The 19,652-nt window shown below is 50.3% G+C and overlaps 1 protein-coding gene across 12 annotated transcripts in view; it reads right to left on the minus strand.

Moving 5' to 3' along the window:
* SHANK3 (SH3 and multiple ankyrin repeat domains 3) overlaps nt 1–19,652 on the minus strand; it is a 675,575-nt gene that overhangs the window by 68,437 nt on the left and 587,486 nt on the right. For all 12 annotated transcript variants that reach the window (XR_012666651.1, XM_075124628.1, XM_048820302.2 and 9 more), the window contains exon 15: nt 5,612–5,736. Coding sequence is in view for 11 of the 12 variants with exons in the window: in XM_075124628.1 (XP_074980729.1) it covers nt 5,612–5,736 (125 nt within the window). In the remaining variant the exon portion in view is untranslated. The remainder of the gene's footprint in view (nt 1–5,611; nt 5,737–19,652) is intronic.

A 19,652-nucleotide genomic window follows, 5' to 3' on the forward strand; every position in this document is an offset into this window, starting at 1 on the left:
CTTTGACAAGGTCCCTCGCCAAAGGCTCTTAAGCAAAGTAAGCTGTCATGGGAGAAGAGGGAAGGTCCTCTCATGGATTGGTAACTAGTTAAAAGATAGGAAACAAAGGGTAGGAATAAACGCAGTTTTCAGAATGGAGAGACGTAAATAGTGGTGTCCCCCAGGGGTCTGTACTGGGCCCAGACCTATTCAACATATTCATAAATGATCTGGAAAAAGGGGTAAACAGCAAGGTGGCAAAATTTGCAGATACAAAATTGCTCAAGATAGTTAAGTCCCAGGCAGACTGCAAAGCGCTACAAAAGGATTTCACAAAACTGGGTGATGATCTCCAGGACCCAAGAGTCCAAACAGATCTTCTGCCACGCTGGAAAAAGTTGGGTTAAGCATTCCCCAAAAGGTGAGATAGATGGAGAAGGCAGATCTAACTTCAGAGCTGTTTCTGTGTTGTCTAGTATATGTAGGCTTGGAAAAATTACATTTATATTGGTGTATGTTGGCTAACATCAATTTCACTGTGTAGGCAGAAGCCAACGAAAAAATATTTCCACCAATAACAACAGAAATTTACAGGTAGGCAAAGTAAGAAAAATGCTACTTCAGAAATTATTGGAGTCAAAACCCAGTGATTTTGAATTAGGCTTGTTGTACATGGACTAGCAAATGAATTGTAAAACCAGTTAGGATTTGAGGATTTAAGGACATTTACTTTGTACATTTGGACATGTGATGTTTAACAGTTTATAAAGCTCTAACTTCTTGAATCTCAACTTTTACTGTCATTAAATAATTGTCTGACCTCCCCATAATTTTTCGCAAGTGTGGAAAAAAATGCTTAAAATAAACATTGACATTATCTTTCAAAATGATATAAAAATAGAAAGTGAATTCTGCCAAGCCTAAATATGTCCTCAGTCCTAGACACAGCGCCTCCTGAGGCGGAGGCTTCAGAGATGCAGAGGGGAGGCTCCCTAATGCCCCTGCAAGGTTTGTCTAGCTTCCCTGATGCCTGGCTCTGGATTGTATTGTCCCTGAGAACAGCTGGAACTGGAGGCTGACAGCCCTCTGACGGCAGGCTGGCTCCAGTCCGAATGCCTGCCTCCTGCCTTGAGGGCCCTTCAATTTTTAAAAACCTCATCAGCCTTGAAATGGAAAAGTCACAGCTGTGGCCGAAGACCTGCTTTCAGTGTCAGAGACGTGAAAGGACGCCATCAAAGAGTGCTTTGACTCCTTCCAGCCCTTCTTAAAGAGTCCAAGGAACTCCTTCCTATTTCTCTCTAGTATAAATTGGCCCAAGAGGTCATGTCGGACCAAAGGAATTGTCCTACTGGATCAGACCATCTAGCCCAGTAGCCTGTCTCCGACGAGCAACACTGTAAAATGCTTCCAAGGAAGGTTAAGAAACCCATTAATAGACTATTATGGGATAACCTGTCCAGTGGGGAAGTTTCTGATTCAGTCCGCTCACTGGTTCTTCCTCCTTCTCTTATAACCTGCAGAAACCACATTTCCCACTACCACATTGCAGGGGATACGCGAGCAGGAGATGGGATGACGCCACAAGTTTCTTTCCCTTTTTAAGAGGTGGTGACTTCGGCTTGGATGGACACCTCTTTCATGGTGTTACTGAAGTGGGAGGCCCAGGTGGCCCACCAAGGGTAGAGTACCCAAAATGAGGAATTTGCCCGGGATAAGGCTTCTGTTCAAGAACAGTCCAAGGATGTAAATAAAGCTCAGACGGAGTCCCTGGTCCTCTGTCTGGCTCTCTATGAGCAGCAGGAACTGAACTGGGTGTAACTAGCTTTTCTCAGATCTAAGAACTCCAATGAACCAAACTCGGGCACAGTCAAAATAACAGATCCCATAGATGTGATGCTGGCACCAGTCTGACCTAGAACAGAGACTCATATGGCACCAAAGGTGCGAAGGTTTCAAGGCAAGTGCTGTAACCAACCACACAGATCCAATATTATTGTAGGGCAGGTCTCCGGCCTGTGTTACGCAGGGGGTCAGACTAGATGATCACCGTGGTCCCTGCTGGCCTTGGACTCGAGGAAACAGGGAGTAGTTCAGGCTCAACACGGATCATGAAACTTGGACTCATAGCGGCTTGGCAGCTCCTTTTCTAAAACTCCCCAGTTCGCTGTCTTGTGTATCCATCCGATTATCCCCCCAGCACCTTGTGTCGGCCTGTGTGTTAACACAACACCCAGCGCCCTGGGGTTCTGATCATCACTGGGGGCTCTGGGACTGAATGTCATATGAATACTAAATAATAATGTAAAATGTTAACAAAGCTTCTGTATGCTTCCCATACCAGGTGACTCAACATCCCTGACTCAAGGGCTGGGCTCCCCAGACAGGATGTCTTGCTAGGCCCCAGCTCCAAACATGGACACACAAGCCCTGTCAGTATCAGCCCCTGGTCAGAGGGGTTTTTTTTTTAACTGATCGGTGTGGCTGGATTCTGAGCGTCTGTTTACACACCAGCATAGAGGGTAATAAGATTTTCTTCATTCTAATACTTAACTATCTATACAGCAGAATTAGGAAATAATACCACAGACGTTCAAGTTTGGTTCGTTTGTTTTTTAAACAAAATCAGGAAATTCCACACACAAAAATGTCGTGAAGGCAGATAGAAGGCAGAGCACAGCTATCTACTGATTGTCTCTGACCTTCTGCAGAAACTGCTGGAGCCTCCGGCGCGGCGCTGGAGGAGTGCAACACTCTGCATCAGCTCAATGCGATACCTGGCTGGAAGCCCCAGTACTTGTGATATTTCAGACTGTTCCAGTAAATGTCCTGTGGTGACCAATCCTGCACTGGCCTCCAGGAGAGGGGCTGGGTGCCATCCAGTGGACCATTTCTATTTCTAACCTCAATTATTATTATGATTCCTGGTCAGTGGCAGGGGACATTGTGACACCCTGGCACCCCCATATTCACCACTGTCATAGAATTAGGCTGTTTTGTACAAAGTATGCCTTGTGAGGTATCCTTCTAGAAGTCTTGATCTGTTGAACGTTAATATCCTGGTGGATTGTATGTGCTGTCATTGTATGTGACGTTATGAAGTTTTGCTGTGTGTGTGTTACTGAAAGATGTTGTGAAGCTAGAAATGTCCTGTCAGAAATATAAAGGGAAGGGTAACCACCCTTCTGTATACACGGCTATAAAACCCCTCCTGGCCAGAGGCAAAATCCTTTCACCTGTAAAGGGTTAAGAAGCTAAGGTAACCCTGCTGGCACCAGACCCAAAATGGCCAATGAGGGGACAAGATTCTTTCAAATCTGGAGGGGGGGAACAAAGGGTTTGGTCTGTCTGTGTGATGCTTTTGCCGGGAACAGATCAGGAAAGCAGCCTCAGAACTCCTGTTAAGTTAGTAAGTAATCCAGCTAGAAATGCATTCGATTTCCTTTTGTTTAATGGCTGGTAAAATACGCTTTGCTGGATGGAATGTATATTCCTGTTTTTTGTGTCTTTTTGTAACTTAAGGTTTTGCCTAGAGGGGTTCTCTATGTTTTGAATCTGATTACCCTGTAAGGTATTTACCATTCTGATTTTACAGAGGTGATTCTTTTACCTTTTCTTTAATTAAAATTCTTCTTTTAAGAACCTGATTGATTTTTCATTGTTCTTAAGATCCAAGGGTTTGGGTCTGTGTTCACCTGTACAAATTGGTGAGGAGTCTTATCAAGCCCTCCCCAGGAAAGTGGGTGTAGGGCTTGGAGGGATATTTTGGGGGAAGACGTCTCCAAGTGGGCTCTTTCCCTGTTCTTTGTTTAAACGCTTGGTGGTGGCAGCATACGGTTCAAGGACAAGGCAAAGTTTGTACCTTGGGGAAGTTTTTAACCTAAGCTGGTAAGAATAAGCTTAGGGGGTCTTTCATGCGGGTCCCCACATCTGTACCCTAGAGTTCAGAGTGGGGAAGGAACCTTGACATGCCCACAACTAGCCTTTCACATATAACAATGAAGAAGCTAGACAGTGCTAATGGCCCATCAACAAAAAAAATGGCCATGGAAAAGACTTGTCCTCACCAGGGAATGCTTCAGACAGCCTATGGATAATGGCTGCCATAACTCATCAAGCATGCCAGGGCATGTGACTAGACCACATGATACTGAACTCCATTTTGGTGCCTGTATTTTTCCACAAACTGGGCTGGGAACTTGGCTTGGAACAAAGGGGTTCCCGCCATATAGAAGAAACTATAAAAGGGGGAAGTGACGTCACCAAGAGGCGTCACTCCCTCTGCAACTCAACACCTGGAAACACCTTAGAACTGGGGGAAGTGCTGGTCCCAGGCTGGAAGAGAGGATTCCTTCCTGTGTACAGAACATCTACAAATTGCTTGTACTAGCTAACAGACTGAGACACTGTTTGATTCAAATCCTATCTAGTATATTAGGCTTAGATTGCATTTTTTGTTTATTTGCTGGGTAATCTGCTTAGATCTGTTTGCTATCACTTATAATCACTTAAAATCTATCTTTCTGTAATTAATAAACCTGTTTTATGTTTTATCTTAACCAGTATGTTTTTGAGTGAAGTGTTAGGGAATCTTAGCTCTGTTAACAAAGGCTGGTGCATATCTTCCCCACATGGAGAGGGAAGCGGACTAATTAATGAGCTTGTACCGTACAGACCCCTGACCGGCGCAAGATGGAATAATTCTGGGTTTATACTCCAGTAGGGGTGCAAGGCTGGGGAGCTGGGAAATTGGCTGGTGCCTCCACTGTTGGTCCATGAGTGGCTTAGGTAAAGCACTCAGGTAACTCAGCTGGGGGTGTGGTGTCACCTGCTGTCGTGTTGGGTCATGGTAGAGCCCAAGGGCTGGCTGTGTGTCATCAGCAAAAGCAGGGTGAGAGGCCAACCCAGCTGAATAGTTAGGGGGCAGAGCAGTTCCAATTGCTTCCAGGCTTCACCCCAGGGCACATCCCATCACAGCCAAGTCAGCCTGTTTCCTGACTGGTGGAATGAGAAGCACATAGTTGCTTGCATGTCTTCCCTGGCTGCACTGTCACGTTTGGAGAAGCTGGAGGGTTCACTGGAGGAGCCGAGACAGGAGGCAGATTCAGAGATTTAAGTCATGAGTAAGGGTAAGATTATGTCATGGAGCACACGGATTCCATGACATACAGAGACCTTTGTGACATTTTCCAGCCCCAGGGTGGTGGGCCAGAGTGGTCAGCTGGCGGGGGCCCTGGAGCTCTGAGCCTCTGTGGGCAGCAGGGGGCCCCCACAGCTCCGAGCAACCATGAGCAGTAGGTGCTGGACCCCCTCCTTTGTGCAGTAGTGCTCTGGCTCTCATCTCCTCCACTCAGGCTCCAGCCCTCCCCTACCACGTCAGCCCCCTTTTGTCACAGTTATTTTTAGTAAAAGTCAGGGACAGGTCATGGGCTTCCTTGAATTTTTGTTTATAGCCCATGACCTGTCCCTGACTTTTACTAAAAATAACCGTGACAGAATCTTAACCTTAGCAATGAGCACACCTAGCTCTGAAAGCACCTTACAAATGAAGGGCTCTTTTGTTTAGCTGTGTCCCTGGGGCAGCACAGAAACATGCTGGCCAGCATTTCCTCTCTCCTCAGCCTCTGGGGCTTACCTCAATCAGAAAGTCTCCTGTGCGAAGTCCTGCTTTCCAGGCCACACCTTCCACATCCACTGACTCCAGGTACTGGAGCGCTGGGAAGGCTGGCGTCGGGGTGAACTCCTCAATTGGAGTCTCGGCTGAAAGAGAAAGAGCGAGCCCCATTTAGCAGTACGCAGCAGGGAGGCAACAGAACATTCAGTGACGTCTAGAAAAAAGCTCTCCAGGAGCTTAGCTGGCTCAGAGACCAAGCAGAGGTGTCTCTACTGAGCACCTGACCCGCTTCTCTTGCAGAATGGTGATTTAATGCTTATTTATGTACAGTCATTTCCGTGATGTTCATCATCATAGAACCTGCTAATGGCCCCACAGAGCCACATTTACCTCACACAGAGAGACTCACATTCATCCTCCACAAGATGCCCCACAGCCATTCACCCCAGTCCCTCCTCCCAGAGCCACGTGCAAAACCAAGAAATACCTACAGAAAGAGGGTCACATGCTTACTTAGACTTTAACCACATGGCTGGCTAGGAATTACGTCCCCCAATATACATGAAATTTCCTCCCCACAAACCAACCAAAATCACCTTCCAGCCTCCACCCCCTGCTCCCTTACATCCCACCCTCCACCGACCCCATTCGACTTCGCTGTCCAGCCACGGTGAGTCATTTTGCCTAGGAGGTACTGGGAACCATCACTCGGGGGGAGAGAGGGGGAGGAGATATGGATTTCTCCCTTGTGTGGAGCAGTGTGGGGAGAAGGTGAGGGTATGCTGTCTGACCCCCATAAAGAAGACCGTTGCAGGTATCCAGGAACAGAGAAAAAAATACCACCTCCAGGAATGCCATAGGGCAGCAGTTCTCGAACTGTGGGTCAGGACCCGAAAATGGGCCACAACTCCGCTTTAATGGGGTCACCAGGGCTGGCGTTAGATTTGCCGGTGCTAAAGCCCGAGCCCCACCGTCCAGGGCCAAAGCAGAACCCCCACCACCTGGGGCTGACGCCCGAAGGCTTCAGCCCTAGGGAGTGGAGCTCAGGTTACAGGCCACCTGCCTGGGGCTGAATCCCTTGGGCTTTGCCTCCGCCCAGGGTGGCGGGTCTCGGGAGGCCTCAGGCTTCAGTCTCCCCTCCTGGGGTCGTGTAATAATTTTTGTTGTCAGAAGGGGGTCGCGGTGCAATGAAGTTTGAGAACCCCTGCCATAGGCTTTAAAGGCAGCAAAGGCCTTGGCTGGGCTGCTGCTGCCCGCCTCACTGGGATCTAGGTCCCTGATGGAGAAACAGGGACTTGCCTCAGCTGGATCACTCCTCCTAGGCTCTGGCTGCTGCTGGTGCAGTCTATGGCTGCCAGGGGCTACCCCTGACTCTGTGGGAATTTCTTTCTCCCTCAGCTCATGTGGCTGGGGCAAGACTGGCACATAGGAACATTGGACATAGGGCTGGAAGGGACCTTCTGGGTCATCGAGTCCCATCCCTGCTGTCACAGGCAGCCCATCATACCATCCCATTCATAAACCTGCCTTAAAAATAGTTAGGCCTTTTGCCCCCCGCCCACTTCCAATGGGAGGCTGTTCCAGAGCCTCCTTCTGATAATGGTTAGAAGCCTTCTGGTTTTCAGCCTGAATTTATTCATGGCCAGTTTATCCCCACTTGTTCTTGTGCCAACATTGTCCTTTACTATGAACAGCCCTTCCCCCTCCGTGGTGTTTGCCCCCTGATGCATAGAGAGTGTCTGCATCTCTCCCCAGCCTTTGTTTTGGTCGGCCAAGCAAGCCGAGCTCTTTCAGGGTACGTCGACACTCTGAGCTTGGGGTATGCTCACGCAGACATACTCGTCTCTGCACTCATGAAAAGCAGTAGCGTGGCTGTGAAAGCGGGGGCAGTGCCGAGCGGTGGCATGGATTAGCCATGCCGAGTAGGTACCCCTGGGTTCAGGCAGGTTTGATGGCTAGCTCACACCCTCGCTAACCACTGGCCGGACTACCGTGGCTACACTACTGCTTGTCGCCTGCTAGTTTAATGAGAGGTAGTGCGAGGATGTGTGTGCAAGCTGGAATCGCACCCCCAGCTCCGTGCAGACCCACAGACGTAGCCTCTGTCTCCTCTGGAATGTTCCTGCTGGGGCCTTTTGCCATTGTGGGGAGGGGATGTAAGTGCTTTGATCTAACAAGTTCTGGGCTTAACACAGGGTACCTGGGTTAAATTGAATGGCCTGTGATATACAGGAGGCCAGACCAGTGGTTTGAATGGTCCCTTCTGGCCTGTGATACAAGTAGATTTTAACTCTTACTGGTACAGTATCCCACCCCCGACTCTCCCCCCCACCCTCCCAAAATGTTCCGTGACTAGGGCCCTGCGCGGACACAAATTTATATCTGTGGATGCAGATATCCGCGGATAGAGAATGGTATCTGCTGAACCGCAGGGCTCTCCCGGGAACTGCAGTGGTGGAAGGAGCAGAATGTGGGGCCGCCGCTCCCAGGAGCCAGTGCCCCTCGCCAGCAGCTCCTCTGGCGCGGCTGTACAGACCCCCAGCCCTTCCACGCAGCTGCATCTGCTGTCTGGGGTCTGTACCGCCCCCAGCCCCGCCCCCAGCCCTGTCCTCCGGTGGGGCTGTACAGACCCCAGACATAACTCTCGTGATACCGACTTAAGCATGTAGTGCAGAGCAGGGCTCAGATCCAGGTTGATATACTCTGTGTAGACACGGGCTGCCCCTTCATTCTGCCAGTGAAGGACATGAGCAGCTGAGGGACACTACACAGGTTAGACCTGTCCAAGTAGAAGACTAATGCCTTGTGGGCATCCAAAATACAGGGCTTTCTTCATCCTCATGACAGTGAAGCTTTAGAGAAAAGTCTGGCAAGTAGACAGACTGATTAAGGAGGGTATCCAAAACCTCCATTGCCAGGCACACAAGGCGAGGCCCTAAATAAACCCTGTCCTTAAAGACACCTGTACCCTCGAGGTCTGCAACTAATGCTCAGAGCTCTCCCAGCCTCTTACTAGCGACTGGGCATACTACTTTCAGTGAGAGATGCAATAATAAACAAGTAGCCATAGGCTCAAAAGGAGGACCTATTGACACTGACAAAACCAAATTTAAGTCCCAAAGGGGTGTGGGATCCCTCATAAGTGGAAAGTCCTTTTCCCTTTAGGGGAAGTAAATACTCCAGTATAAGTGAAGGAGAAGTCTGCATAAGAGGTGTATCCCACGACTAGGACCACACAGAGAAACATCTTCACATCATCATGTAAATATATCTAATGGATGGTTTCCTAAGAGAATGTCCAGACACTCTAGGAAACACTCAGTCTCTTGAGCTGACAACCACTGAGCATCCCAACTGCGAGATGAGGGCTGGCCGTAGTTCTGTGAAATTATATCAGTGACTTGAGGCAGTGTTATAGAGTCCTTGAGGGAGCATCTCAGGAGGTCCACGGACCAACGCTGATGTGACTAGGCTGGTGCTGTCAGAATCAGAATGGCATAATCCTGTTTGAGCTGGCATAAAACCACTGGATTCAAGGGACTGGGAGGAAAGGCATTCAGCAGCTTGTCCTTCCACAGGAGAAGGAACGTGTGTGAGGTAGACCCTGGGCTGTAATCTGACCTGGACAGAGCAGGGGACACTTCCTCTTCAATTACACGAGCGAGATCTGGGGCCTGGAAGATAGATTTGACTGCATCCATCTTGAGGGACCCTTTGTGATTCCTGCTGCATGTTCTGCTGAGCTGATCTGCCAGACAGTTCTGAACACCTGGGAGGTGTGAGGCTTTGAGGGTCATGGTATTTCAGAAGCAAAAATCCCAGAGCTCTATACTTTCCTGGCAAAGGTGATCTGACTTGTCACCTCCCTGTCTATTCAGGCAGAACATAGCAGCAGTGTTGTCTGTGAGGACTTGCACAGTACAGCCTTTGATGTGTGGATCCACTTGACCCACCAGATGAATCCCTCTTGAACATTTATGTGGACAGAGAGTTTTTGATCTGTCCAAGTCTGAAGGTCTGCCCAGATGAACTCCCTGGCCTAGGGACAAAGCATCCGTAAGCAGAGTCATGTAGGGCAGAGTCAGGGAAAATTAGACCTCTTTGCATATGCTGGCAGGTCCATCCACCAATCTAGGGATGAAAAGACACTTGCAGCAAGTGCATCAGCATGTCCAGTAGGTGACGAGATGCACAGTAAGCAAACTCCAACCACCCTGCCTCTGAGGTGAAGCATGTCATGCAAGTTGCCACGGGTCCTAGAAGTCTCAGGCAATTCCTTACCGTTGTACAAGGATGGGCCTTGAGACTTTTGCATAGGTCCAATGTTGCCTGAAATCTGCCTGGGAGTAAGTATGCCTTCCCTGAACTGGAGTCGAGAACTGCGCCTGTAAAATCAATTCTCTGCACAGGAAGCAGTACTGACTTGCCCTTGTTGATCAACTGGCCCGAGGCATGAAAGAGGGATTGGACTGTCTTGATAGAGACCTACACCTGGTACGTGGATTGTCCTTGTATCAACTAATCATCCAGGTACAGAAATACTTGGATGCCAGCCCTCTGAGAGATAGCACCACCTTGCCATACACTTTGTGAAGACTCGAGGGGCTGAGGACAGACCCAACATGACTGTGAACTGGACATCTACCATGAGAAACCTTAAAATTGAGGGCAGCATACCAATCGTCAGGATCTAGGGACAGGATAACACAGGCCGGATAATCATGCCAAACTTTCTGTTTGTTAAGTATTTGTTCAGGTTTCACAGATTGAGAATAGGTTTGAGGCCTCCCTTGGACTTTGGAATGGAAAAATACCAGGAACAAAATCCCTTCCCCCAGTGCTGAGGAGATATCTGTCCTGTAATCTCTGACTGCAAAGAGACTGTACTTCTGGAATGAGAGCAAGCCCGTGAGATTAGTCCCTGAAAAGGGACAGGGAAGTGGGAGGCATGGGGGAACAGTGACAAGCTGCAGGATAGAACCCAAACCCAATCATCAGTTGTACTAGGGCTCCAAGCACCTAGCAAGCGGGACAACCTGCTGCCAGAGGGGGGAGAGAGTGTCCTGTCCGTGGGAGTGGCGTGCAGCTTCGGATGAAAGACAGGGAGCTGGATAGACTGTTTGAGGTGGAATTCGGAGACTACCTTTGGGAGAATCGTAGGGTGAAGGTGCATGGAGAATTTGTCCTTACGGAAGATGGTATGCAGGGAGTCAGCCATCATGCCTACCAATTCACTGACCCGCTGAGCGGAAGTGATGGCCACGAGGAAGAGGACCTTCATGGATAGGTGTGAAAGGAAGTATGTGGCCAGTGGTTTGAAGGGGGGCCTGGTGAGGGCAGATAGCACAAGATTACGGTCCCAGGGAGGAGGAGGGAGGGAGGCATAGGGGTAAGGACAGGCAGAAAGCAGTTCATCTGGCCCTTTAGAAAGCGGGTAGTGGCCGGGTGGGTAAACAGCGACCCTCTGTTCAGTGGGGGGAGGAAGGCACAGAGTGTCGCAAGGTGAACACGTATTAAGCTATGTGCGAGGCCCGAGTGCTCAAGCTCCAGGAGGTGCTCTTGGATGACAGGCACGGAGATGTCCTTGTGAGGAAGGTGGTGGCGTTGCGCCAAAGAGGTGAAGCACTTCCCTTTGCAGCATACCACGCCCATGTGGAGTCTTGTCGGCTGTGTGTCAGTATATGGCGGACGGGTGATAAACAGGCATTGTTAACCTGTGAGCCCCATCCAAAAACCAGGCCATCTGCTGGAGTGGGCCTGGGTTGGGGTGTCGAACCTTGCTTTGTTCCTAGGAGAGGAGATCCAGCAGGGTGGGGAGGCTTATCGGTGGACAGGTGGACAGTCTGAGTAGACTGGGAAACCAGAACTGTCGGGGACAGCATGGGGCTATCAAGATGATTATGGCCCGGTCCCAGCGGATCTTGCGCAGGACTTGGGGGGAGGAGGGAACCAGGGCGGGGGGAAAGGCGTATCTGAGGCCCTCGTGACATGGAAGGAGGAGGGTGTTGCCCTTGGAATCTCGACCCCTGGCTCCCCGGATGCAGTACAGAGGGAATTTGCAATTCTCATGAGTAGCGAAGAGGTCCCAACCAGGGGTGCCCCAGGCACGGCAGATGGAGCTGAGCGTGGGGTCGTGGAGTTCCCACTCGTGGTTGAGGTACCAGGTCCGGCCGAGTGTGTCCGCCAGGGAGTTCTGCACCCCTGGGAGGCACGCGGGGCAGGACGGTGCGGTGCAGGCACCGGTTCCAGAGGCAGATGGCCTCCATGCAGAGTGATCAGGACCTGGTGCCGCCTTGTCTGTTTATGTACGCCACTGCAGTGGTGTTGTCTGAGTACCTGGACATGTTGATTGTGGAGAGAGGTAGGAACGCATGGCAAGCCAGGCAGATCACCCGTAGCTCCAAAAGGTTGATGTACATGCGCCCTTCCCGGGGAGTCCATGTCCCTTGTTCGGCATGGACATTTGTGTGTGCGCCCCACCCTGCTAGGGAGGCGTCCATGGTAAGGGTGACCCTAGGGACGGGAGGGGCGAATGGGGTGCTGTGGAGCACCTTGGAGGGATCAGTTCACCAAGCGAGGGAGGCGCGGACCCAACTTGGGCATTCAAGGGTGAATCCAGGTGGGTGAGGTGGGGTCGGCAGACCGAGAGGAGCCATAGCTGTAGACAGTGCATGTGGAAGTGAACCTGCGGGGTCACGTGGGTGCAGGCTGCCGTGTGGCTTAGGAGGCAGAGACAGCGGCACACCATCATGTGCGGGTTGCAGCGCAGGGTTGTCCTGAGAGCTGTAAGGACGGTGAAACGGTCTGCTGGGAGGAAGACTTGCGCTGACTTACTGACTCCAGGCGCGCCCCAGTGAAATGGATCATCTACACTGGGAGCAGCATGGGCTTCTCCTTGTTGACACAGATGTCCAGTGAGGTGAGGGGCAAGCGGAGCATGGTGACACCCAGTGCCCCAGCCGGTGAAGGTGGGCTGCAATGACCGCAAAGACCTGGGTGAAGACCCTGGGGACCGTGGCGATGCCGAAGGGAAGGATTTGGAACTGACAGTGGTTGTTGCCTATGTTGAAGCAGAGGAATTTGCGATGTACTGGGTGGATATTGTTAGGATATAGATATTCAGGTCTGTCTGTAAAGGCCTATACTTTAAGAATTTAGGTGTATTCTTACCACTTAGCTAGTTACAGAGGTATAAAAGAAAGAATCAAAATCACTGTCTGACTGTATAGGGCCTTTTTTCACTGTGACAGTCTGAGGCCCTGTGCTTAGACTAAGGCCTTTGGCTAAGCAGCAGAGGCAGCCCTAAGCTGGGAAGGCAACGGGTCACATCCTCACATTCCAGACTAGTCACACTGAAATAAGGTGCCATTGGGCTGTTAAGAATACAATCCTGTCTTGATAATGCCTATCACCTCCAGAGAAAGAGAAGAGCCTAGAAGATGTAAAAGGAAACTTAGTTTGATAGCATCCTGTCTGGCAAGAACTCACTTATCAATAGCTGGGGTATGAAATCCTCATTTCTTTGTTGTTCTATCACTGTAGTCCCCATTTACCTATTGTTTGTCTGTATAATCTCTGTCTGGTTCTGTGATTGTTTCTGTCTGCTGTACAATTAATTTTGCTGGGTGTAAACCAATTAAGGTGGTGGGATATAATTGGTTAAATAATCATGTTACAATATGTTAGGATTGGTTATAGTCTGCAATCAATCAGGAGGTATATATAGTCTGCAGTCAATCAAGAAGTAAGGGGGGGAACGGGAACAGGGAATGCGGGTGGCGGAATTGGAATTATGTTTTGCTAAAGGGGGGGGAATAGGAACAGGGACACAGGCAAGGCTCTGTGGTGTCAGAGCTGGGAAGGGGGACACTAAGGAAGGAAACTGGAATCATGCTTGCTGGAAGTTCACCCCAATAAACATCGAATTGTTTGCACTTTCGGACTTTGGGTATTGTTACTCTCTGTTCATGCAAGAAGGACCAGGGAAGTAAGTGGGTGAAGGAATAAGCCCTCCAACAGATATCAACATGGAAGTACTCGTCTTTCATGTTGAGGGCTGCGAATCATACCCCCTGAGGGAGAGAATGATGGATGCGACCGGTCACCGTAAGAACTTGGTCTTCCTGAAGAAAGTGTTGAGTAAGCAGAGATTGATGATAGGGCAGAGGTCTTCACCCTTCTTTGGAATGAGGAAGTACAGGGAGTTGAAGCCCTTGTTGATGAAGGGGACAGGCATGGGCTCCATCACACCCTTTGTTAGGAGGGTGTCCGCCTCATGTCGTGTGATGGGTGGGCTCCCTGGAGGCATCTGGGGGAGGCCCCGGTGGGAGGGAACGGTGCAGAACTTTATAGAGCAGTCGTGTTGTATGATCTCCAGGAACTAGCGATCCATGGTGATCTTGTCCCAGTGGTGGGCGAACAGGGCAAGACGGCCCCCAAAGGTGATGGAGGGGGGTGCGTAGGCAGTGACACAGGGGCTTTGCAGCTCTCGACCAATGTGCCAAAATTGGGCCTTCAGTTGGTGCTGATGTGCGACAGAGGAGGTGGTGGTGGCTGATGGGCACGTGCGCTGAGATCTGAGGCGCTGTCAGGCCCTCTCCTGGTACCAGATGTAGGTTGGTTGGTATGGGGAATAGGGGCTTGGATGGAACCATGGCTTGAGTTGCCGGTGTGATGGGATCCCTAGGGTGCAGCCTGGGACTGTGGGACCATTGTGCCTCATGAACTCTCTACAGCCTGGGCTGTCTCTCACAATGCCTTGCTAGTGACCAGCTGCAAACCCGTCCAGGTGCGGTGATCACTCAGCACAACCGCATGTGGAGACCCCACACCCAGCTAGATTGAATGAATGCTCCCAGAGCCACTCATGAATCACATAGAGAAAGGCACCCGCCAAATCCCCACAGCTCCCAGCACTGTACCTCAGGAATATACCATCCCGTGCTGCTCAAGATGAGCAATGCAAATTTATGAATTGGTTTCCCACTTCATCAATGAAAAGTGGATGTATACTGGCCTTCGCAGACCTGAGTACATTTGCCACACGCTTCAGGCAAACTCACTGGTAAAGATAAACAGCTAAACACATATATTGACTACATTTTACTGTATTGATAGATTTTAAGTGATATTAAGTGACAGGCAAAAAGTCAGAGTTAGTTACCGAAATAAAATAAAACATAAGCCACACAGTCTAAACTCTCAACCCTGTTAGACGGGGCAACATCTAGATTAAGCAGTTTTTCTCACCCCACTGGATATTGCAGTCCATAGTATACAGATTTTGTCCTTGAAATCTTGATCAGTCCCCTCAGTTGGAGTCTTCAGAGTGTCCTTGTTGCTTGCAGCATAGGTGGGTGAAGGAGAAAGGCCCAGCCTGCTTGGAAAACACAAGTCCAGGCACATGTGGGGGGCATTGCTGAGTCTCCAAGCAAGGTTGAGCAACTCCCCTGGTGTAGCTTCATGCAGGTAAGTCATTGCATTGTAGCTCCCTCGCTGGACAATGGCTGTTGATGGGTTGTTTGACACCCTGCCCGCGTGTTGGTGACTTTCCTTGCTGCTGCCCCTGGGGAGCTAGTATCTGGCTGATTCCCAACTTACAGCATGTTTTAGTGACCACCATACAACACAATTCTCATAACTTCATATGCATTAACGATACACATCTATGGACAGAGAAATGACTTTCAGTAGATCATAACCTTTCCCCGATACCTTAGAAGGCCTGCTTTATATTGCAAGATCACAATCATACATAAATGAGGAATATGGGGGTTAAGGGTGCTCCCCCAAGGTAGAGAATGTCACAGCTGGTGACTGGGGGGCTGGATTGTATGTTCCCACCGACAGGACGGTAGCCCTTGAGTCATTCAGGGAGTGGAGAGCCTCATCCGTCTTGGCGAAGAACAATTTGTCCTCATTGAAGGGGATGTCCTGGATGGTAGATTGGATTTCCCTAGGAAAGCATGTGGATTGGAGCCAGACTTCCTGACACCTAACCAAACCCGTGGCCAGGGAGCAGGAGGATGTTTCCACCACATCCACTGCGACCTGTAGGCAGACTCTGGCCATCAGGGGCCTTCCTCCACCAGAGCCTGGGACCTGTGTTGCTTGTCCTGTGGGAAGTCCTCCAAGAACTCAGCCAGCTTCGCAAAACTGTTGAAATCACACTTAGCCAGCAGAGCCTGATAGTTTGAAATGCGGAATCGCAGGGCTGCGGAGGAGCAGGGTTTGCAGCAGTGCCGGTTCAGGTGCTTCACCACGTTATCTGGCAGGGTGGAGAAGTGGTGCCTCACTCACTGGTAGCCGCATGCACCACCAGCGAGGCCGGGGCCGGGTGGGAGAAAAGAAAGTCAGCTCCCTTAGATGGCACAAAATAGCAGCGTTCTGCCCTCTTAGGTGTCGGGGCACAGGGGGTGCCAGACCTCCAGTGCCGGGTGGAGGACGGCCTCGTTGATGGCGAAAGCCAGGTATGCTGGCCCTCAAGGCTGGAGGATGTCCAGCAGTTGATGGGATTGGTCCTGGACCTACTCCAAGGGGATACCCAGACTGAGGGCCACCCTCTGCAGCAGCTCCTGATACTGGAGGTGATCACCAGGAGGTGAGAGGGTTGGGGAGATTATGGTTTTGTCCTGGGAAGAGGACTGATGGTACTGGGCTGCATTCTGGGTTCACCTCTTTGTCTGAGCTGGACGGTTCCAGCAGACGGGCATGGATGGAATGGTGCAAAGCTGGTGGGGGTAGGTACAGGGGGTGGTACGGATCCCACGTGGGCCAGTGTAGCCATGGGGCCGGGTTTGGTGGATACTGTGGGTCCCAGGAATAAGAGTATCAGTGCAGCTGGACCAGGGGGCAGCCCGTCGGGTGCGGCGGACGCACTCGGGAGTCTGAGCTGCACCTGGACATCAGGGAGAACGATGGCTCCTCCATGGAAAAACCCTCCAAATCTGAAGAGGCCTGTGGCAATGACAGGACCGTCGGTGCAGGCGGGCCGGCAGTCGCCGGATGCAGATCCTGACCCAGAAAGAGTGGCGCATCCTCTGGAGTAGGTGGCTGTGGAGCCAAGAGGAGCAGGGAGGGTGGCTATGGCAAGTTAAGGTGCACTGTCATGGGTTTAGCCTGTCCAGGTGCCCAGGGCACATCCTGATGTCCACCAAATTGGGGGCAAGGGGTGCACAGAGTGGAGCGTGGGGACTCCTGCCAAGATGGAGGGGTGTGCCTCAGAGGGCTGCTGTATTGCACGGTCAGTGTGGGAGTCAACAGTGCCCAAAAGCGGCAACAATCTACTCTAACTATAGGTACGTACACAACGAAGAAAACAACTAAACTAACGAACTATACACAACGGATTTGAGTGCTCTCGTAGAAGCTACAAGCATGATGAGAGAAGATTCCGACTCCGACCATGCCGTAAGAGGGAACTTATATCCTCATTTGGAGCATGTGGCAACTTAAGACACATGTGCAGGTCAACGGACACTGCTGCTGAAAACTTCCAGCTCTAGTGCATGGTGTGCATGCGCACCCACTTTTGGAATACAGATAGCAACCATCACTCGAAGAAGAACCAGGTAACGCAGGAGCAGGCACAGAGGTGGGTATGAGCGTTGAGAAGCCAGTGAGCTGCTGGTGCTGCTGGCTTAAGAGCCAGCCTGCTGGCCTCTGCACCCGATCAGGTGGCATGGCTAATCAGGCAGCCTGCTGCAGGCCAGCTGTACTGATGAGGCTGCCTGGAGACTAGCTCCGCTGCAGGCCCTGATTTCTGACAGATCCTCATTAAGCATGGCCTGATATTCCTGTTTGGCTTCCGCTGGTAGTTTGTCCATGAATTTAGCCATATTATCCCAAATGTAAAAAACATCTCTGGCTAAGACAGCCTGGTGGTTTGCATTCCAAGGTTGAATAAATCTCTCTACCAAAAAGATCAAGCTTTTCTGAGTCTTTGTTTTTGGGGTTAGTATTGGAACATCCTTATCTTGTCTTTTCATTGACTGCAGTAACCACCACCAAAGCTCCTGGGGTAGGACTGAACAAAATTGGCTCATGACTCTGGGATGACACATGGTATCTTCTTCTATTTTGTTAGCTGTAGGTGTTAAAGACACAGATGTCTGCCAGAGTATTTTTTTAATGGGCTCCAGATTGCTGGGTCCTGAGGTGTGTAAAGTACCCACTAATTTATGTGGATTCTCCTGCACCAGATCCATCTGGATCCCCAGGGAAGTGGCCACACTCTTTAACAGCTCTTGGTAGGTCTTATAATTGTCCAACTAGGAATGATGATGTCACTTTGTCAAATAAAGTGTAGGATTTGTTCAATGGTGACTGTACAGGTTCATCTTGTAAAGTTTGATGCAGTATGTCCTTGTCAGATGGGTTGGGTATTGTCAATATCACCTCTACCACCTGACTGATACCACGGTTGGTAATGAGATCAACACCAGACATTTCTTGCTGTCATGGAGGTGACTTAAGACAGACGAGGCACGGGGCAGGCTGTACAAGATGCTGGAGGCATGACCGCAGAGCTCCAAAAAAGCCAGTGATCAGACATCAGGCCCCACTTAAAAATATCCCATGGCATTCTGTCTGTAGACCTGCTCCTGTGAGAGTGCTGGGCTGAGATCTCAATCTCAGTGAAGAAGGTGGAGGTGAACCTCAGGACTTCCTGTAATAGGATCTAGCAGCATAAGATCCTACCTCCAGTTCCGAGGAGGAGTAGGAGTAGTCTAAGAGCCACATAGGTGCAGTACTGGGGGGAGCAGAGGGAGCTGGAGACTAGGCCTGATACGCAGTGGTGGACACTGGGGAGCACTGGGAGCTTACCCGCCCATGGTACCGTAAATCTGCCTTGGAGATTCACTGAAGATTTCTTAGCTGTTGCCAGTATCAAGAGCCGCAACATTTAAGTCGGTGCTGAGTGAGCCGGTGCCACAGATGTAGTGGGTACCGGAGCTCGCACAGAAGAAACAGATAGCGCAGAGACATCCACCTTGTGAAGCAGAAGGAAGTCCAGCACTGAGAGGCAGAGGAGGTTGTTGGCTGCTGCGTATGCCTGCTGTTGTCAGTGCCAAGAATGGTGGGTGGACAGCAACATGCAAGGATCAAGGTTCCAGCATGGCAGGCCCTGGTGATGGACTCTGTTTCAGCAGTACTGAGGTCGGTGCCAGAGTCATTGACTAGACACTACAAGCCAAAGTAGTATCAGGTACTAGGGAGTGCCTAGCCAAGGCCCATGCACTAAACCTTTGTACCCGACTTGCTTCTGGAGGGTTCTGCAGGAGACTGAGGTTTCTTTGATGAAGACTTCTTAGGCTTTGAAGACTGTGCTGACAGACATCTTCTGACTTTTCAATGGCACTGGAGAAGCAGAATAAAACCTTCTCCCTAGGTACCGGTGACAGGGTAATGTGAAATGTCCGGACGTGCACTCCAGGATGGAGTGGTGTCTGCACTGGTGTGCACTGAATGGCTGGGCTCTGACACTGGACCTTCAACAGACTCAAGGAAGAAGTGCCAGAGCCCCACCTCTCTGGACTTCTGGGTCTCCATTTGAACCCGCTCCAAATCTGGCACTTCTGTCTGACGTGACCTCTCCCGGGCAGTTCAGGCAGTGGGAATGAGGATCACTATCTCGCTTAGATTTTCTAGTCAGAACAGTGCTTAAATCTCAGGGACTTACACAAACTCCAGTACCAGGTGACAAGGATGCCAGAAAGCAGCCCAAAACCAAAGTAAAAACATAAAAATAAAAATTTGTCCCACTACATACAAACTGTAACTCCCACTAACAATTATTTACACTGTTTTAGAGAAATTCTCAGTTCTGAGAGAAAAGGGAAAGTTGTGTGATGAGAAACACAACATGCTCCAATCTCCAACTCCAGAGGGTGACAAGAAACTGAACAGGGTGTTGGGGCAACTCCACCCCTTTAAACCTTCAGCTGGGAGCATGCGTGTGTGGAGGGTACATGTGTGGCCATGATGGGTACCGCTATGGGAAAAAGTCTCTGGTTCCAATGCACAGGGTGTGCACACTCCTAAAGTGGAATGGACATGTGCA

Source organism: Caretta caretta, chromosome 1 (genome assembly GCF_965140235.1).
Source record: "Caretta caretta isolate rCarCar2 chromosome 1, rCarCar1.hap1, whole genome shotgun sequence".
In the NCBI taxonomy this organism is placed as follows: domain Eukaryota; kingdom Metazoa; phylum Chordata; order Testudines; family Cheloniidae; genus Caretta; species Caretta caretta.